This window comes from Phaenicophaeus curvirostris, chromosome 3, assembly GCF_032191515.1.
Source record: "Phaenicophaeus curvirostris isolate KB17595 chromosome 3, BPBGC_Pcur_1.0, whole genome shotgun sequence".
Classification (NCBI taxonomy): domain Eukaryota; kingdom Metazoa; phylum Chordata; class Aves; order Cuculiformes; family Cuculidae; genus Phaenicophaeus; species Phaenicophaeus curvirostris.
This window is the reverse complement of record NC_091394.1, coordinates 94,741,477-94,758,270: the sequence shown is the minus strand read 5'-3', so window position 1 is coordinate 94,758,270 and position 16,794 is coordinate 94,741,477. Positions and strand designations below refer to the sequence as shown.

At 46.6% G+C, this 16,794-nt stretch overlaps 1 protein-coding gene across 3 annotated transcripts in view; it reads left to right on the top strand.

The window, feature by feature from the left end:
- The first annotated feature begins 11,905 nt into the window (after positions 1 to 11,905).
- The window catches only part of AGO2 (argonaute RISC catalytic component 2), a 124,183-nt gene continuing 119,294 nt past the window's right edge, over positions 11,906 to 16,794 (top strand). For all 3 annotated transcript variants that reach the window (XR_011337216.1, XM_069854726.1, XM_069854725.1), the window contains exon 1: positions 11,906 to 12,063. Coding sequence is in view for 2 of the 3 variants with exons in the window: in XM_069854726.1 (XP_069710827.1) it covers positions 12,033 to 12,063 (31 nt within the window). In the remaining variant the exon portion in view is untranslated. The remainder of the gene's footprint in view (positions 12,064 to 16,794) is intronic.

Below are 16,794 nucleotides of genomic sequence, written 5' to 3'. Positions count from 1 at the left end.
CCTCGCTCCCTCTCCCTCCTTTTGCATCCCTCCTTTTGCCTTGCTCCCTCCTTGCCTGCTTCCCTCCCTCTCTGTCTGCCTTCTTGCCTGCTTCTCTCCCTCCTTGGTCCCTTCCTGCCTGCCTCCTTCCCCTTCTGCCTCCTTCCTTCCCTGCTTCCCTCCCTGCTTGCCTCCTTCCCTGATTCCCTCGCTCCTTCTTTCTTGCTCCCCTTCTTTCCTCCTTGCCTGCTTCCTTGCCAGCCTCCCCTTTCCCTGGCCGTGGGAGCAGCCCTCTGGCTCTCCGCAGTTTTCCACGTTCAGTGAGTTCTCTCCTCATAGAGGTCTGGCTTTCCTCCTGCTGGTCAGAGAACAATAGTATCAAGATGTCCAGGAGCGAGGGAGTACAGATTGACCTGCCAAAAAGGAAAACACAACATGGAATGCTCATCAGCACCAATACCACTGACACAACGACTGATTGAGAGTCGGACAAACTGGGTTGGGTGGCTGGGGCCATTTTGTTCTGTGTGTCTGGCAGTGTCCCTGGGCCTTCCTGGAGGTACACACTGACGGTGTTGACCTCGGAATACAAAACTGCCTGGTTTTGTTAATGTTCTCCCCAAAAAGTCACCACCTGTGGTGTTTTGCCTTCAGTCAGTGCTGTTATTTCAGGGCATCATCACTGTTCATTCATTTCCCATCATGTGCGTACGTTAGAAAATGAACCAATCGGCAGAACGAGCCATTTGTGAAAACTTTGCGCTTCCCAGCTCCTACATAACTACAACCTTATGAACCATAGCAAAATGCACCATTTCGCTCTGAAAGAACAATCAGATTACAAAAAAAAGCGTTGTCTGATTGTTATGTGTTCTCAGCAGACGTGTGTGTTTGGTGGGCATCACTCGAGTCACACTGAGTGCAGCTTCCATGCACAGTGCTTGCTGGTCACCCTGGGACAGGATGGCTTCAGAGTTCTGAGAAGGCACCCGTAGGAAGTACCTGAAGCATTTGTGCTCTGTGTTCCTCTTTCAGCTGCAGCGCTTCTGCTATGAGGACAGGCTGAGAGAGTTGGGGTTGTTCAGCCTGGAGAAGAGAAGGCTCTGGGGCAGCCTTCTGGTACCATAAGGGGGGCCTGCAAGAAAGCTGAGGAGAGACTTTTTCCGAGGTCATGTAGTGACAGGATGAGGGGAATGGCTTTAAATTGGAAGGGGGAAGATTTAGAATAGACGTTAGGAAGAAATTCTTCACGATGAGCATGGTGAGGCACTGGCACTAGTTGCCCAAGGAAGTTGTGGATGCCTCTCCCTGGAGATGTTCAAGGCCAGGTTGGAGGGGGCCTTGAGCAGCCTGGTCCAGTGGGAGGTGTCCTTGCCCATCGCAGGGAGTTAGAGCTACATGATCTTTAAGGTCCTTTCCAACCCAAATCATTCTATGATTCAGCAAGTGGAGTCCCCTTCAAACTGCAGTGCAGGTAACAGAGAAAAAAAGCGAGGTATTTCACTGAGTCAGTGTGGCTCGATCCATCTAGACCATGTGTTTTTATGTTCCATGGTGAACTGGCCAGATAGGTGTTTGTTGTTGGGGGGTTGACTTGAAAACACTTTTGCAAAAGGAGCATGAGAAAATGGTTATTTGGAGCAACAAGTGGGTACTTAACTGAATGAAAATAACTTTCCCACCAAAACAAAGTTTATTTTCTATCTATAGACAAGCGACCAACTTACAAACGAGAGTGAAGTTACTTAAAATAAACATCATTTTTCCAGAATGTTGTTGATGTGAGATGCTTCAGAGCTGGCCTGACTCGCAGTGGAGCAGTAGATCTTGGTCCACAGGGCGTTTCCTGAGGCAAGGAAATGCCAGGGTAGTGGAGAGATCCACCAGAAGCCAGCAGCTCTTGCAGGAGACGCTGATGAGGTGTGGATGTTGCAAACTGAGACCATCCCTGCAACTATAGAAAACAGCTCTGGCAGTGCTGGTGACCAGAGCAGGGAAATGGCGTGGCAGCTCATGTGGCAATTTGAGCAGTAAGGTCATTGTCACCCTACCAGCTCAATAGCCCAGGTCAGTTGGTAGTGATTGCTCTCCCAGAAGGAGCTCAGCTATGGTATCCACCTGGCCAAAAGCCACGTCCTCTGCACCCACCACAATGGATGTGTCAACCCAGACAGAGCCCCCATTAAAACGCAGCCATCCAAGCCTCAGGCTGTAGGGAATGCCACCACCTTTCACTGGTAGCAGATGGCAGTAGTGAGAAGACCTGTGTGAGATGGGACCAAGTAGGCGATCTGCTCAGCCTGGTGGCAGAGCTACACGAGAAAGTAGAAAGGTTAAGGAGCATGAGGATCCTGAGAGAGAGATGTCCTCTGCCATCCCTGAGAGAGAAATAGGTACAGGCACCAGAAAAAAAACAAGGTCAAGAGGATTTTTTTATTCTCCCCCACCAGGCTCAAGGCAGTAGCTTAAAGAAAAACAGTGAATGCCACCATTTTTTTCTATAATGGGATGGCCTACACAGCATCTGGCCTGCTGGCATCAGGTGGGATCCAACTTTCCCAAGTGGAAAGAGAGAGGGTCTTTGCTCATGAGCTAGCAGCGCTCATTGATGGAGCTTTAAACTAGATTGGGGTGTGGCAGGGGGAGAGAAGGGGATAATATCAGGCTCATCTGTGACAGACAAGCCATGGGATGATGTGCTAAGGTTAGAGGGATGGGGCACTAGTGAAGACCCTCAGCCTGTGGCTCTGAGCACACTTGAAGTCTTATGGAGATGAGCCAGGGGCTCCTGAGGTAACAGGAGCCAAGAGGGGAACGCCAATGAAATATCTCAAAGGAATTGGGAGATGTTCCTCTAAGAAGGTGACATGGCCAACAGCCCAACTGAAGTGCCTCTATACTAATGCAGGGAGCAAGGGCAAGAAGTAGGAGTTAGAAGCCACCACGCTGTTCGAAAGCTATAACCTAGTTGCCGTACTGAAACTCATTAGGACAGGGAGGTGATTTGACACAGCCTTCCATCAGGAAGCCCCTTCATGGAACCTCTGCTATTGTTCAGAGCTTGAGGATGGGATTTCATAAAAGACTTGCATGAACCTGCCTTGTCTGTCCCTCACTCCAGTGTTGCTACGGCCCCCCATGCAAAAGCACTCAGAGCTGTGCCAATCCACGAGACCACAGAATCGTAGAATCATAGAATGGTTTGGGAAGGTACCTTAAATGTCATCCTGTTCCAACCCCGCTGTGACAGTCAGGGACACCTCTCACTGGACCAGGCTGCTCAAGGTCCATCCAACCTGGCCTTCAACAACTCCAGGGAGGGGACATCCACAGCTCCTCTGGGCAACCTGTGCCAGTGCCTCACTGCCCTCGTTGTGAAGAATTTCTTCATAATGTCTAGTCTAAATCTTCCCCTCTCCAATTTATAGCCATTCCACCTCATCCTACCATTACATGCCTTTACAAAGTCCCTCCCCAGCTTTCTTGTATGCCAATGACCTGACTGGAAACCAGCAACACGGAATGAAAAGATTCCTTTTCAATCAAATGAACTTGCCAAAGATGGTGGCCTGGGAAATAAGTAACAGAAGTGTGCAAACACACAACAAAATTATAGGCTTTATGGAAAACAATCATAATTTGCTTATAAAGGAAGTTCATATATGGTATAGAACTACGTTCCAAATGTCAGGAAGCAGAAACTGGAGTTTGTTCAGTAGCATCAGGATCTCAGACTAACTCCTACTACAGCACCTCTGGAAATGTACAACTTATCAACAGGGTAAAAAAAACTGCAAGACACCCAAGTTATTCAAGTAAGAAAGATCCCCTCCTGGGTGGATCTCACACTGGGTTACATTTATATATGTGAAGAAGGAACTGAATGTCAGACCAGTCCACACAAGGAGCTGCTCGGATCGCTGTTACTATCTGAGATATAACAGAGGAAGTGATTGTGTATCCATCCTTGGCACTGGTGAGGCTGCACCTCAAACGCTGTGTTCAGTTTGGGTCCCCTCACTATGTGAAGGACACTGAGGTGCTGGAGCGTGTCTAGAGAAGGGCAACGAAGCTGGTGAAGGTTCTGGAGCACAAATCTTATAAGGAGCATCTGAGGGAACTGGGATTGTTTAGTCTGGAGAAGAGGATGTTTAGGGGAGACCTTATCATTGTCTAAAACTACCTGAAAGGAGGCTGTAGCGAGGTGGGTTTTGGTCTCTTCTCACAAGTAACAAGCAATAGGATGAGAGGAAATGGCTTCAAGTTGCACCAGGGGAGGTTCAGATTAGACATCACGTAAAATTTCTTCACTGAAATGGTTCTCAGGCACTGGAAGAGGCTGCCCAGGACACGGCTGAGTCACCATCCCTGGAGGTATTTAAAGGCAGGTAAATGAGGTGCTTAGGGATATGGTTCAGTAGTGGGCAGGTACAGTTGGACTTCGTGGTCTCAAAGGTCTTTTCCAACCAAATGATTCTATGATTCCAATTTATGTCGAAAGGTACTGCCAGCTAAGAAACTCAGCAATGGTAGATTCAGCATCTGAAACATCTGCACTGCAGAAAACATCCTGCCTTAAACAGAAAGCAACTTATTTGGCAGGATTTAAATACTGGCCAAATATTATTGCTCTCTTTAAACAGCAGAGGAAATCTGGCTTCACTGAGCTTGTGGGTTCTCTGTATTCCAGTGATTCTTGTTGTGATGATCAGCACTTTTAGTGCTCATGTACTAAAATGGAATAGATTTGGGGACAGTACACAAGCATTCCTATTGCTTGCGTATATGAAAAAGAAGGTGAATTTTGGAGGAGAGCTTATTCTGTGCTGCTTTAGTGGTGAAAGGAGTAATTTAAATATGTCTGAGCCCTAAGAGAAGGAGGAGGAACACTGGCAACCATTCTGACATAACAGTCCTTAAGGTAAAAATTATTAAAAATGCCGATACATTGTTAAAAAAAAATGAAGACATAGATTTTAAATGCCACATTCACATAAGCTTAGGCTTTGGTTGGTAAAGATGTTAATTAAAGGAGATTTGCCTACATCCTTGCTTTGTGGCTGTCTTGCTGCATCTACTGAGTGACACTGATAAGGCTGTTCTGTAGAGCTCAGAATAAAGTTATGATGAACACAAATCACTATGCAATAAGTAAGCTAAAACCAAGGGTTTGTGCTTCCCAAATGCTTTTAAATTGAGTCTGAACCACTGGTTAATAAAGCCCAGTTCCGAGGCAGACTAAGGGGTAAGGTCTAGAAGCTCACAGTGGTATGTGCTTTTCACCTCCGACCCTGTAACTGTCTATACTTGGTACAATCTATTTAACACATCACCACCCTGCTGGAGCAAAGCAGTCTCTGTTCTAGATGAATCTATATCAAATAGACAGGGTCTTGAAAAAACAGTCTTATAACAGGAGCAGCTGAGAGAACTGGGGTTGTTTAGTCTGGAGAAAATGAGGTTCGGAGGAGACCTTACTGCTCTCTACAACTGCCTGAAAAGAGGTTGTAGTGAGGTGCTTATTGTTCTCTTTTTCCCAAGTAGCAAGTGACAGAACAAAAGAAAACAGCCTCAAGTTGAGCTGGGGAGGTTTAGACTGGATATTAGGAAAAAATTGTTCACCTAAAGGGTTATTGAGCATTGCAAGAGGCTGCCCAGGGAAGCAGTTGAGTCATCATCCCTGAAGGGATTTTAAAGATGTGTAGATGATGCTTAGGAACATAGTTTAGTAGTGGACTCGGTAGCGTTAGGCTTATGGTTGGACTGGATGATCTTAAAGATGTTTTCCAATCTAACTGATACTATGATTCACACCAACACCTTCACCCAAAGACAACGGGTTAAAAACTTTCCAACTGTCAAGGGAGGGAAGGTGTTGGTAGGTAATCTAGTTGTCCTGTTACTGTTCAAGTCACTGTGCAGCTGCTGTTAACCAGGACAGTCATTCCCTCCTGCAACTGTTTTCCACCATTTTTTGCAGTTGTGCTGCTGTGTCATACTGAGTCTGGTGGGATGTTTCTGGAATTTCACAAAACAGCTGTAGATCATTATGCTGTTTTCTCCAATTTTGTTCATGAACAGTTGCAGGTACGGTATTTTCTTCCCTTATGATCTTTTGGAAACTACTTTTCTCCCAAGCTGGTAGGGAGTTTTGGATGGTGGGGGAGGGGGCTGTTGTTTTGCATTTTTGTTTGTTTGGTTTTTTTTTTTCACCTGATAACTAGTTTATTACGAAAAAGAACAAAACTCTGTTACTACTTAAAACTGTAATAATCAGCGTACTTAACATATCCCCGATAGGTGGTGCTGCATCTTTTTCATAGTATTTAATTGCTGTATTTAATTTGGCCCTGATCACCTAGAAAATTTAAGTCTTTCCTGAATGAAGTTAGTAACTTAATAATAAACTCTTTGGGGTTTTTTGTTCTTTGAATAAATAATATTGCAATTCATTTGGCAAAAGAATGAAGTGTGGCTTTGTAGCTTAGTAATTAGGACAGTCATCTGGCAACACAGAGACAAAAATCAGGTTTTAGTCCCTCTGCTTTGGATTAATTGTGATTAAATCACTAATTGTAAAATAATAAAAAGCCCCTGGCTAGAGGAACCTTCAAAGTCTTCATAACCATGTGAACATATTAGATCATAGAGTTGTAGTCTTCTTCACTTTTGTTCCAATCTCATTCAATTTATATTCTTGCGGAAAGCAGAACACAGAATATGTGAGAAGTGTAACGCACACACTCTAAGATAATGTCTTAAAAGTTAGGTCATCTGAGAGCTGGAAAATGTAAGCTTAAATCCCCAGAGTCAAGAATAAAATTTACATCTTTCTGCTGTGAGCATTTTTTTTGCCACCGTGTTATTGTTATCAATGACTAAAAGACATTTATAAACTGAGGGGAATTAATTCAGTTTAAAAAGCAAAGTGTCATTACCTAGCGAGATGAATGTATGCTTTCTCATCAAAAGAAAAGCCATATTGTTTGTCACTAGCCTATTTGTACATAAAATATTTTCCCCAGATTGCTCCTGCTGATAGAAATTATTTTTAAAAGCTGTTCTTAAATAACATCTTTGCTTCCAAATTATTAGAAAATGCTCAGTTTTTCCCAAACTAACAATTCCTGCTTTGAGAGGTATCAGTTCTGGGAAATATCAGCCTGAAATCCAGCAGTTATGATACATATTATGTCCAACTGTCACTCAATTTTTTCTTTTTAAATTTTAAGTGTTTAAGCAGTTCTTATACCACCACAGAATCATTAACATAGCATACAAAGTGCACGCATAATAGAATGCTTTTATGTACTTTTTCAAACCAAACCTTTTCAAAACGGAGGTCTTTTTTTTGAGGGGGGTGAAATTTTCCAGTAATATAATTAGGTTTCACTGTGCTCCAAAACATCAATTGTCAGTGACAGAAAGCATTAGAAACAAAGCAGTTGATGCGGCCCAAAACGAGTGCACGTCCTCTTCAAGAACAGAGGCAGAAGAGAGCTGCAACTCTCCTTTCCTCAGTAACACAGGAATGCTGCTGAAAGTGTGCAGTAGCACGAAAACTGTGTGCAGGAACAACAGGACACTGAGAAAATGATGCTTAAATAAAACTATTCAACTGATTTAGTATTTAACTGATTGTGCAAGCCTGCAGGCATGTATACACAGTGATAAGCCCCTTTGCTTATGAACAGCTAAATCCACAAAAAATCAGCTTGAAATCAATACGAGAATATTGCACGCTAGGATGTTCCAGGTATTAATTGCCGGTTTTGGGATCTCTGTTTTCCAGGGAATTTCTGAAATCAATTGCAGAGTATCCCATGGAGCCCAAGCAAAGCGTGGGATATGTGTTTATTGTTTCATGAAATCTCTGCTTAAATTTCCCCTATCTTCTGTTGTTTCCTATTTTCACATTCCTAACAGAGTACCAGAAATTGCTTTTTATAATCTTTTGCAATTGTATGAGGTATCTGATGAAGTTCCGTTCCTTCAGCATGTAGGCTCCACTGAAGCAACAGTCATGATTTCACAAGAAGGACAACGTAGACAGAATTATCTGCATTTGTGTGTCCAGTTTGGGTTTTGTCCATCTGTAGCACAGAGATGGCTCTTTTCCTGGAAGTCTGCATTGAGCTCGTTCCACATGTCTATGAATGTGACCTGATGAAGGTTCACTTCAGTGCTGTGGCTCCAGGTGACCACATTAGTCAAGTGGAGTTTTCTAAAAACCCACCACTGTGTTTTTATGCTCTCTTGTACTTAAATGCAGAAGTTCTAACCAGCACAATAGCATATGTAATGTTGGAGGGAGTTAGCTTCCTAATGAGATTGAAGAGATTGATTTATTAAGGACCTTGCCAACCCAAACCGTTCTATGATTCTATGGTTTAAATATAATATCACATAAATTAGAAGTCGATACAGGGATAGCACGGTTTTCCTCATCACCTCAGCATTTAGTACTATCTAATATAGCAGAAAGGCCAAATCTGACTTGGATAATTCTCTTCTGATTCTTAGTTTTGTTGGTTTTATATGCAAATTTTCAGCCACCGACTAAGGTTATATAGCACAAACCAGAACTTACTGGTGCTTTTGCGGAAATGTTACCCAACTCCTGAGAAAGAGGAAAACAGCAACCCCTTTGCCAGGGCCTGTGTTTATAAGTTTCCTAGAGCTACCTGGCTTTACTCTAGAACTAAAGTCAATCCGTGCTTTTCACCTTTATTTCTTTATAGTTACTCATAAATCTTTACTTTCCAGCAACCTGAGGAGCTTGGAATGCAGATAAATCCAAAGCACTCCAGTGGAAACTCTAGTTGAGGAACAGAGGACTTGAAGTGAAATCTGAGCTGATAATTGCAACCCTTGGATATCTACAAATACAATCCAAAGGGAAGAGTAAACATAGAGCCAATGTTACTTCGGAACAGTGAGATGTTTCTGTATCACTTCAAAGCTGAAGTGTTGAAGGGAGATATTAACTGTCTTGATGAACCATGTAAGCAGCACATTCTCTTTGTCCTTTGGCAAATAATATTTACTGAAGGAACTCAGTGACTTGGAAGGAGCTTGTCTGTTTTATGTTAAGAAATGCATTATCTTTTTTAAAGGCTTCTATATCAAAATGGAACAGGTGAATGACAGCATAGATCATAGCTACTATACTTTCTGGTGGAATTGAGCACCATTAACTTGCTCTTTGCCTCTTGAGCAGGATTGAAATATTTTTTTTCTCCCCCTAAAAGGAACAGGTACAATGAGGTGATGACAAAAAGATGACAGTTCCTGCAGGAATCATCATCATTGACACCTCCTGGGTCTCAGTGCATCATGCTGACTGATAAAATGCTTCTCTCACATTATTACTAGGTGGTAACCCCCCATACTAATCAGCAGAGATGATCTGGTTGTGCAGAAATGTTACCCAACTTCTAACAGAGAGGAAAACAGCAACTCCATCGCCAGCAGCCCGAGCTTTTCACAGCAGCGTTGCCTTTGTCTTAGAGGATGTTGGGAAGCAATCAGATCTGGTTGTACACAACAGTAAGGTACCACACCACAACGGGGTTTCACAAATACAATAAAAGTTGGATGTGGTACGGAGGTACAAGATCCACAAGGTGTCTGACCTGAGGTTTTCACAGCAGCGTTGCCTTTGTCTTACAGTGTGTTGGGGAGCAAGAAAAGAAGTGAAACAAACAATCAAATCCAATTTTCAAGTTAACAGGTGTTTTACCACAGAAGCTTTTAGCAAAATCATCATAAAAGCTTGCTCTCAAAATATTCTGTGAAATCAAGTTTTACTCAAAGAGCTTTTAGCAAAAATCATCATAAAAGCCCAAATTCTCAAATACTCTGTGAGATCAAATTTTACTCAAGGAGCTTTTAGTAAAAATCATCATAAAAGCCCAAACTCTTAAAATACTCTGTGATATCAAGTTATTACAGCAAGAAAGAAAACAAATGATTAGTAGTGATCAATAAGCTAACAGCAACAGCTTGTAAAGGCAATGTGTCTAATCTTTACCATAAGAGAGTAAGTATAGTAATTAAGAAAGATACATAACCAATGGCTTTCTTATCATCATCCAGATCCACAGGCGGTGAGGAGGGAGGAGCTTTCTTTTTCACAGCAAAGATTTGGAGAAGCTGTCCCAGCAATTGGGAACCCGTGGGTGAGGTCTCTCCACCATTGCTTCAAGGGGCTTAGCTTTTATACCATTGAACAAACAACTTATATCACCCCAAACCCATGGATTCTCTGGCCCCAGCTGCTCACTGCCTCTCTTTCTCATGCTTTCTTGCACCAAGAATAGCACAGCACAATTCTACTGGTAATAGCAATGTGAGATGTTGCAGATCGAACAGTACACGTGGCAATGCAATACAAATCATTCATGGATCACCCACATTGCTCTAGACTTGTCGGTCAGGCCCTGCCACTTTAACAGGGCATTCAAGATCAAGCAGGATGCGGAATATTGATGCCAGTCCAGCATCCCTTTCATAACTAGGCAAGCTGCCTTGAACAAAAGGTAGTGGAGAGAAAGCTAGAGGCGCGTCGTTATTTTCCAGGGTCTCATTGGAAGACTAAGAGAGTCTCTAGCAGTCCTGGCTGAGGCATGTATTCTGTTTTAGTCTGACTCTTGATGTTGCACCTGCCTGAGGTGCATACAGGGCTTGGTAAAAGGGAGCCTCGCTGGGTGACCCCAAGGCTCAGAAAGGCTCTTGCTACCCATGGTTTGTGTCTGGTTAGCCACACATCCAGGCTGCATTAAAAGCAAAGCCCAGCGTGCATGGGTACTGGCAGCAGGGCTGGAGGAGAGCTGTTCAGGTCCAGTCGATGGAATTCCTGGTGGAAGGAGGCAGTAGAAAGGTGGTCAGCTCCAGCCAGTGGAGGGGAGGCAGTGGGGCACCTCAAGCTGGTCAGCCCCTCTGCTCCCCACTCGGCACCCAGAGGAATGGATCCCCCTGCTCTCTGCCCAAGGTCCAGAGAAGCAGACCCCCTCTAATCACAGAATCATTTAGTTGGAGAAGACCTTTGTGATCATCTAGTCCAACCATATCTGTCTACTAAAACAACATATCCCTGAGCACCTCATCTACCCGTCCTTTAAATACCTGCAGGGATGGTGACTCAACCACCTCCCAGGACAGCCTCTTCCAGTGCCTGAGAACCCTTTCAGTGAAGTCATTTTTCCCGATATCTAATCTGAACCTCCCCTGGTGAGACTTGAGGCCATAACTTGTTCCCACCCTGCTTCCCAGAGGAGAGGGATCCCTCCTGCTTTATACATGGAGGAAGAGGGCTCCCTTGCTCTATGCCTGGCAGAACAGGCCTTCCCTTCTCTATGCCTGCAGGAATGGAGCTCCCTCTTTTCCATGCATGAAGGAACGGGGCTCCCCTTGCTCTGTGCCAGCAGGAATGGCTTCCCCCTTGCTCTATGCCTGCAGGAATGGGGCTCCCCCTGCTCCATGCATGAAGGAACAGGGCTCCTTTTCCTCCGTGCAAGAAGCAACGGGGCTCCCCTTGCTCTATTCCTGCAGGAACGGATCACCCCATTCTCTATGCCTGCAAGAACGGCCTCTCCCGGCTCCTTGCCTCTAGTAATGGGGCTCCTTTTCCTCCGTGCATGCGGGAACGGGGCTCCCCCTGCTCAGTGGCTGGAGGAACAGGGCTCCCATGCTTTTCGCTTGCAGGAACGGGGCTCCCCTGCTCTATGCCTGCAGGAATGGAGCTCCGTCTGCTCCATGCATGAAAGAACGAGGCTCCATTCCCTCCTCTTGCAGGACCTCGGCTCGCAGCGCCGGGGCAGCAGCGGGCGGGGCGCCCCTTCCCCGTGACCCCGCGGCTCCTCCCTTCTCCTCACGCACCATCCCCGCTCCTCACTGCCGCCGAATAACCTGCTTTCCCGGCCTCAGCCGGGCCCTCCTCCCTCTTTTTTTTCCATTTTTTTTTTTTTTGTAATCCCTTCCCTCCTCCTCCTCCTTTCCCTCCTCCCCTCGAGCTGGAGCGAGGCGCCGCCTCCGCCGCCGCACAGGCAGACATGTACCCGGGAGCCAGCTCCGCCGGACCCGGTGAGCTTTGCGTGGTTTATTCCCACCTTTTTGTTTTGTTTTTTACCCTTATTCCTACCTCCCTTTCCCCAGGGATGAGGATGCTCTCGGTTTCGTAGCCCCCCCCCCCCCAACTCCCCTTCATTCCGGTCCCGTGCGCGCGTGCCTGGGTTGGGGGGGGGGGGGGCGATGGCGGCGGGGAAAGGAGGGAGGGGAGGGAAGAGGACGAAGGGGAAAATGGGGCTTGTCTGGGGCCGACGGGGCCGCGGCTTCCCCGGGCACCGAGGGGTCAGGCCGCGGCCGCCACCTCCGGGGAGGGAGAGAGCCGGCTGGGGGCCCGGGGAGGGGGCGCTGCGGCAGCGCGGGGCGCCTGCTGCGGGCTCGCAGCCATTCTCGGGTCTCTGGGCGCTTTTGGGGGGCTCTGTACACATTTTCAGAGTCTCTGGGCTTGTTTCGGGGTCTCTGTACGCATTTTCAGGGTCTCTGGGCTTGTTTAGGGGTCTCTGTACGCATTTTCAGGGTCTCTGTATGCGTTTTCAGGGTCTCTGTGCACGTTTTGGGGTCTCTTCGCTTGTTTTGGGGGGTCTCTGTACACGTTTTCAGAGTCTCTGGGCTTGTTTTGGGGTCTCTGTACGCATTTTCAGGGTCTCTGTATGCGTTTTCAGGGTCTCTGCACGTTTTGGGGTCTCTGTGCACGTTTTCAGAGTTTCTGTACATGTTTTGGGGTCTATTCGCTTGTTTTGGGGGTCTCTTCACATTTTCAGGGTCTCTGGGCTTGTTTTGGGGTCTCTGTACACATTTTCAGAGTCTCTGGGCTTGTTTTCAGGGTCTCTGTTCACAGTTTCAGGGTCTCTGGTCTTGTTTTGGGGTCTCTACACATTTTCAGAGTCTCTGGGCTTGTTTTCAGGGTCTCTGTGCGCATTTTCAGGGTCTCTCTGCACATTTTCAGAGTTTCTGTACGTGTTTTGGGGTCTCTTCGCTTGTTTTGGGGGTCTCTGTACACATTTTCAGTGTCTCGGGTTTGTTTTGGGGCCTGTGAGCTTGTTTTGGGGTCTCTGTACGCAGTTTCAGGGTCTCTGTGCACGTTTTGGGGTCTCCGTGCACGTTTTCAGAGTTTCTGTACATGTTTTGGGGTCTCTTTGCTTGTTTTGGGGGTCTCTGTACACATTTTCAGGGTCTCTGTGCGCATTTTCAGTTTCTGTACATGTTTTGGGGTCTCTTCGCTTGTTGTGGGGGGGTCTCTGTACACATTTTCGGAGTCTCTGTTCACAGTTTCAGGGTCTCTGTTCACAGTTTCAGGGTCTCTGGGCTTGTTTTGGGGTCTCTGTACACATTTTCAGGGTCTCTGGGCTTGTTTCGGGGTCTCTGTACGCATTTTCAGGGTCTCTCTGCACATTTTCAGAGTTTCTGTACATGTTTTGGGGTCTCTTCGCTTGTTGGGGGGGGTCTCTGTACACATTTTCAGAGTTTCTGTGTTTCTTTTGGGGTCTGTGAGCTTGCTTTGGGATCTCTGTACGCATTTTCAGAGTCTCTGTATACATTTTGGGGTCTCTGCACACTTTCAGGATCTCTGTACACGTTTATGGGCCTCTGGGTTTGTTTTGGGGTCTCTTTGCATTTCTGGGGTCTCTGTTCACAGTTTCAGGGTCGCTGTTCACAGTTTCAGGGTCTCTGGGCTTGTTTTGGGATCTCTGTACACATCCTCAGGGTCTCTGGGCTTGTTTTGGGGTCTCTGGGCTTGTTTTGGGGTCTCTGTATGCATTTTCAGGGTCTCTGTGCACATTTTCAGAGTCTCTGGGTTTGTTTTGGGGTCTGTGAACTTGTTTTGGGGTCTCTGTACGCATTTTCAGAGTCTCTGTACACATTTTGGGGTCTCTGCACACTTTCAGGATCTCTGTACACATTTATGGGCCTCTGGGTTTGTTTTGGGGGGTCTCTTTGCATTTCTGGGGTCTCTGCACATTTTCAGGGTCTCTGGGCTTGTTTTGAGGTCTCTACACATTTTTAGGGTCTATGCATTTTCAGGATCTCTGTGCACATTTTCAGGGGCTCTGTATACATTTAGGGGTCTTTGGGTTTGTTTTGGGGTCTCTGTACACAGTTTTAAGGTCTCTAGGCTTGTTTTAGGGTTTCTGTGTGCATTTCTGGGGTCTCTGCACATTCTCAGGGTCTCTGGGCTTGTTTCGGAGTCTCTATGCATTTTCGGAGCCTCTGTACGCATTTTCAGGATCTCTGTACACATTTAGGGGTCTCTGGGTTTGTTTTGGGGTCTCTGTACACCGTTTCAAGGTCTCTTGGCTTGTTTCAGGGTCTCTGTACACATTTTCAGGGTCTCTGTACACATTTTCAGGGTCTCTGGGCTTGCTTTGGGATCTCTGGGCTTGTTTTGGGGTCTCTACACATTTTCAGGGTCTCTGGGCTTGTTTTCAGGATCTCTGTACACATTTTCAGGTCTCTTCGCTTGTTTTGAGGACTGTGCACAGTTTCAAGGTCTCTGGGCTTGTTTTGGGGTCTCTGTTCACAGTTTCAAGGTCTCTGGGCTTGTTTTAGGGTCTCTGTATGCATTTCCGGGGTCTCTGGGTTTGTTTTGGGGTCTCTGTACACGTTTTCAGGGTCTCTGGGCTTATTTTAGCGTCTCTGTATGCATTTCCAGAGACTCTGTTCACGGTTTCAGGGTCTCTGTTCACAGTTTCAGGGTCTCTGTACCCATTTTCAGGGTCTCTGGGCTTGTTTTGGGGTCTCTGTACGCATTTCGAGGGGTTCTGTACACATTTCCAGGGGCTTTGTACACATTTAGGGGTCTCTGGATTTGTTTTGGAGGCTCTACACACAGTTTCAAGGTCTTTGGGCTTGTTTTTTGTTTTCTACGCTTTTTTTTTTGTGTCTACACGTTTTGGGGTCTCTGGGCCTGTTTTGGGGTCTCTTAATGCATTTGGGGGGGCTCTGTATACATTTTCATGGTGTCCAGGCTTGTTTTGGTGGTGTCTGGGTCAGTTTTTTCTGTCTCTTGATTTGCTTAGGGTCTCTGTACATATTTTTGGGGTCTCTGGGCCTGTTTTGGGGTCTCTGGGCTTGTTTTGGGATCTCTGTACACATTTTCAGTGTCTCTGGGCTTGTTCTGGGGTCTCTGTATGCATTTTCGGGGTCTGCACACATTTGCAGGGTCTCTGGGCTTGTTTTGGAGGTCTCTGGGTCTGTTTCTTGTGTCTCTTATTTAGGTGTCTGTACATATTTTTGGAGTTTCTTGGCTTGTTTGGGGGTCTCTGTACACATCTTTTGCATCTCTGTACACATTTTCAAGGTCTCTTGACTTGTTTTGGGGTCTCTCTACGTATTCTTGGGGGTTCTTGGCTTGTTTCAGGGTCCCTGGTTCCATTTCTAGGGTCTCTCTACCCATTTTCAGGGTCTCTGGGCTTGTTTTGGGGTCTCTGCACACATTTTTTAGGTACCTGTACACATTTTTGGTGTTTCTTGGTTTGTTTTGGGGTCTTTGCACCCTTTTTTGGCGATCTGTGTATGCATTTTTTGGATCTCTGGGTCTGGCTTTTGTTTTTCTTGACTTATTTAGGGGTCTCTGTGTTTGAGGTCTCTGCACCCTTTTTTGAGGGATCTCTGTACACATGTTTGGGGAGTCTCTGTACACGTATTTGGGGGTCTCTGTACACATATTTTGGTGGTCTCTACACATTTTTGGGATCAGTGTGTCCATTTTGGGGTCTTTGTATACATTTTTTGGATCTCTGGGCTTGTATTTGGATCTCTGAACTTTTATGGAGGTCTCTGGGCTTGTTTGGGGGAGTCTCTGGGTCCTTTTCCAGGAGGGGTCTCTGTACACATTTTCAGGTGCTCTGGGTTTGTTTTGGGGTCTCTTGGACACTGCATGAATCCCAAGGGAGTTGAGAAGGGGTGAGAGACGAGCCTCGAGGTGGTGGGGAAGGAAGGTGGGGGTGGTAGGAAAGGAGTGGTGGAGGGGACACAAGCCCTACGGCAGGGGGGGAAACAGGGATGAGCCTCAAGGCAGTGGGGAAGGAAGGTTGGGGGGAACACAAGCCCCAGGGTGGTGGAGAAGGAGTGGAGAACATGAGCCTCGAGGTGGTGGGGAAGGAGGAACGCATAGGAACCCTGAGGTGATGGAGAATAGGGGACATAAGCCCCCAGGTGGTGGGAAGGGAGGGGGGACATGACTTCCGAGGTGATGGAGAATAGGGGACACGAATCCTGAGGTGATGGGGGAGGAAGGGGGTACATGACATGAGCCCCGAGGCAATGGGGAAGAGGTGGCAGGGAAATAGGGGTCTGTGAGAGGTCCCTTCATGGGGCTCCTGTGGCTGCAGGGGCAGCAGGAGATGGCAGAAATCCCCTCAGTGTCCTCCAGTGCCTGGCTGCGCTGCCAGCTCCAGCCTCCCTCTGCCAGCGCCCTGTGGCCTGGGGTCTCCATTTCGTCCCTCCCAGATCCCAGCAGTGCCTGCATCCTCACCTGGGATGCTTGTCTTGCCCTGCACAGAAGTTGAGGCTGCTGTGGTTGTATTTTGCGAACAGTGGGTTTTGTTATTGCCTCTGCTGCCCTGGTTTGTGTAGTTGAGATGTAGGTAAAGCAGATCCAGATGTGAGGCAGGACCATAAGACGTTATTGGCTTCACTAGGTGTCCTCAGGTTCTGTTGTCTAACAAAATCTGGGAGCAAAGGACAGATGAATGTGGAGAGAAGAAAGGTCACCAGCTCGCTCGGGGAGATTCAGTATTATTTAGGGGG